The sequence below is a fragment of the Sinocyclocheilus anshuiensis genome, unplaced genomic scaffold (assembly GCF_001515605.1).
Source record: "Sinocyclocheilus anshuiensis isolate Anshui unplaced genomic scaffold, SAMN03320099.WGS_v1.1 scaffold758, whole genome shotgun sequence".
NCBI lineage: Eukaryota > Metazoa > Chordata > Actinopteri > Cypriniformes > Cyprinidae > Sinocyclocheilus > Sinocyclocheilus anshuiensis.
The window spans coordinates 666,844-669,803 of NW_015548126.1; the positions used below are offsets into that span (position 1 = coordinate 666,844).

Sequence of the window (2,960 nt, forward strand, 5' to 3'; positions counted from 1 at the left end):
AATATAAATGTATAGCTTCATGGTTTTCTTTGTAGATATATTTAAAAGAGATGTGTGCAGTCAGGGATGAAGGACTAGGAAAAAAAAGACAATAAAACAACCATCGAGTGAACTGCACCTGCTGTCTTCCTATGTATTTTCTGTAAATGTCAGAGATAATGATGTGTTTTAAATTTAACTGCACATACCCAGAATGAGGGCAATAAGAGCAGAGGCCATATATGTGTCAAAAGAAAAAACGCTGAACATGACACGTTCATAATATAGAACGGTGGTCCCCAGTTCTGCTGGCAGGTCTCCCTGTCAATCTCACAATATGTATTCAACCTCAACCAGGCTGCACAGGGAGATAACACACACGCACACACACACACACACACACACACACACACAGTGGGCAAAGGACCTGTCAGCTGGCAGGAAGACACACACAATCCCATAATTGTTTGAGAGCTTTCTTAACTGAATCTCTTAATGCTGAAAATGAAAGGTTATTAAGAGCCTCTGTGATTCACCAGCCAAATAAGAGTCTCTCTCTCCTTTCACGTTCACTTTGGCTCTTAAATGGCTCTGAAAGATTTCCACACAGTGCAGGTCACCACTAAATTACACCTTATTGATAAGCTACCAAGCTCACACCTGCCATCACTTTTCATATTTAGCATTGCATAACTGTTTGGTGAAATAATTGCAAAGATTTATTGATTATATCTATATAAAAACATCTTCCTTCTCCTCTGTTATCTTTTGACGTGTTTCCATGCCTTTGGCTTTTACACACTGGAAAAATCTGTATGTGTTTAAGTTGGTGTGACAAAGTTGCATTATGCATTGGCTCTGAAACATAGATTTTATTCAAACAAACAATTAAAAATAGTGATATCTGCTAAAGTACAATTAAAAGCAGATTCGCACACATCCGCAACACATTCTTTCCGATGACACATCAATAGCCTCGAAAAACCACCATCGTTGTTAAACGACAAATACAATCGCTTTTATTTTCTTTTATACATTTTAGATAGGATGAAGAATACGTGAAAGACGGGAAAAAGAAATATGAAGGAGTAAAAAAAAAAAGAAGTCAAAAGGAAACGGTGCGCGGTGAGAAATTAACACGACGTGAAAGTTTTCCAGAAGAAGTTCTTGCATCCGGCTTTGCGCTCGCGAGGTGCCAGCATCGGACCGGCGGCACGCTCGAGCTCCAGACGCACTTCATCTTTCTCCACAGCGCGAGACAGATCCTCGGGCTCCAGCGCCTCGTTTTCTGCTTGCACGAGGTCTGAGAGCAAGTCTGCGAGTGTGTATCTGGCGAGTTCCTGAAGAAATCAAGAGAGAAAGAGAGAGAGAGAGAAACAAAACTTTAGTATGTTTGCACTTGTTGCCAAAGGTGCGCTCGATAATGAGAACGCTCTCAGAAAAAAGAGGTACGAAAAGCTAAAAGTTACATCTGTGTACCTTATTTGCCCCTAAATGTTACATATTAATACATTAAAGGTACATATTAGGGCCTTTTGAAAGCGTACGCCCCAGTTACTGTGTTGTACTATTTTTTTCAAGTGAAGAAAGACAAAACGTTTGCACAAAGCGAATAACTGTCTAAAAATGTAGGTACCGATTTAGTTTTACATCTATTTTTGAAACGTTTTCTTAAATAGAGCATACGTTTTCAACTTTTATATTTTTGCTCCAACCGACATTCGTTATCTGACTTTATTTCCATTTTATATGTAGACAAAAATGTATAGTCTTAAATGTTTAACGCTTATGTTATATATCTTAGATATAATTTCTTTTTTTCTGCCATGGGACATTGCCATTTTTTGCCTTTTCGGATCCCATGATCACCAGTTTATGTTTGCGTGAGATTATATTAATCATAATCAACATTATGCAAGTTCAAACGACGTTTCTATATGTTCTCTATGAGTTGTAGAACTAATAAGTCTCGAGATGTAGACGCTATCGTCGATTTCAGCACCATGGACAGTGATTTTAGTTTGTTTGCTACCGATTTAGAACTCAATCTAAAGTCATTTATAACATATATAAAATTACCAAAACTAGTATTTTGTGTATGCATCGTTTACCTGTTTTCCAGCCGGGTTGAGGAGAGATCTCTGCAGAAGTTGGCGGAGTTTGGCGTCTGTCGGTGCTGCAGAGACGCTGCTGACGGCAAGCGCGAGGGACAGGAGCGCCAGTGCGCACTGGATACGCGTGGAGAGCATCTTTGAAAGTATTGATTTGGTGGGAAATTAAAAGAAGAAAGATGCGTCGGGTAGCGCTGCGCTAGTTGTAAGTTGCCTCTTCTGTCTCTTTGCTCCTTCTGTTGCAGCTCATTCCTCCAAAGTTGCCTTTTAAACGATCCGCCTGACGTCAGGAGGCGAGGGGGGTTTGCTTAGCGTGCGCTCGAGTGATGCTGACTGAGTGACAAAGATGACACCGATTAGGGGCGTGAATCCTACTGGAGGTGAAAGGGATTAATGATCGATTTAACCTGCAATCGTCACTCCAACCCTGCACACACATACTGTATTTTGTCTATGTGTGTGTTTGTCAGAGTTTGCCTACATTGACCAAGTCTATACCCGCAACAAGGATACTAAAATCTGAAATCACTTACAAAACTCAATAAAAATACCTAATAATAGTTTTTGAACAGTTAAGTGGAAAGGAAATATACCATTACCAAAGTAAAGGGTTTAGCACACATCATCTCTTAAAACACTGCATCTAGTCCTCACTAATATGTTTGTGGCTCAGAGTATGAATGAAAGAGAGAGAGGATCATTTCTCAATATATTCTGTGGGTTATGAAAAAAGGCCGTCAGAATATAAAGATAACTATACAGTTATAGTTCCGGTCCTCGAATCTAACAGCAAGTCTGTGGGGATTTTTCAGTGTCATAACACACTCTTGTTATATTGCCTCTTCAAAATCTGTTTAGACTATAGGCCTA

General features: G+C 39.6%; 1 protein-coding gene across 1 annotated transcript; it reads right to left on the minus strand.

The window, feature by feature from the left end:
- Positions 1-872: 872 nt before the first annotated feature.
- Positions 873-2,370, minus strand: sst1.1 (somatostatin 1, tandem duplicate 1). Its single transcript, XM_016507696.1, has 2 exons — positions 2,091-2,370; positions 873-1,319 (listed from the first exon to the last, which is right to left on the minus strand). Exons 1-2 carry the CDS (start codon positions 2,226-2,228, stop codon positions 1,113-1,115), a joined length of 345 nt encoding a protein of 114 aa, XP_016363182.1. The 5' UTR covers positions 2,229-2,370; the 3' UTR covers positions 873-1,112.
- Positions 2,371-2,960: the final 590 nt, after the last annotated feature.

What these genes read in the sequence shown, in the direction of transcription:
- sst1.1 (XM_016507696.1), bottom strand. Translation starts at nt 2,228, where the DNA reads ATGCTCTCCACGCGTATCCAGTGCGCACTGGCGCTCCTGTCCCTCGCG. An exon ending in TCAACCCGGCTGGAAAACAG is followed by an intron (nt 1,320 to 2,090) that starts GTAAACGATGCA and finishes TGATTTCTTCAG; the next exon opens with GAACTCGCCAGATACACACT.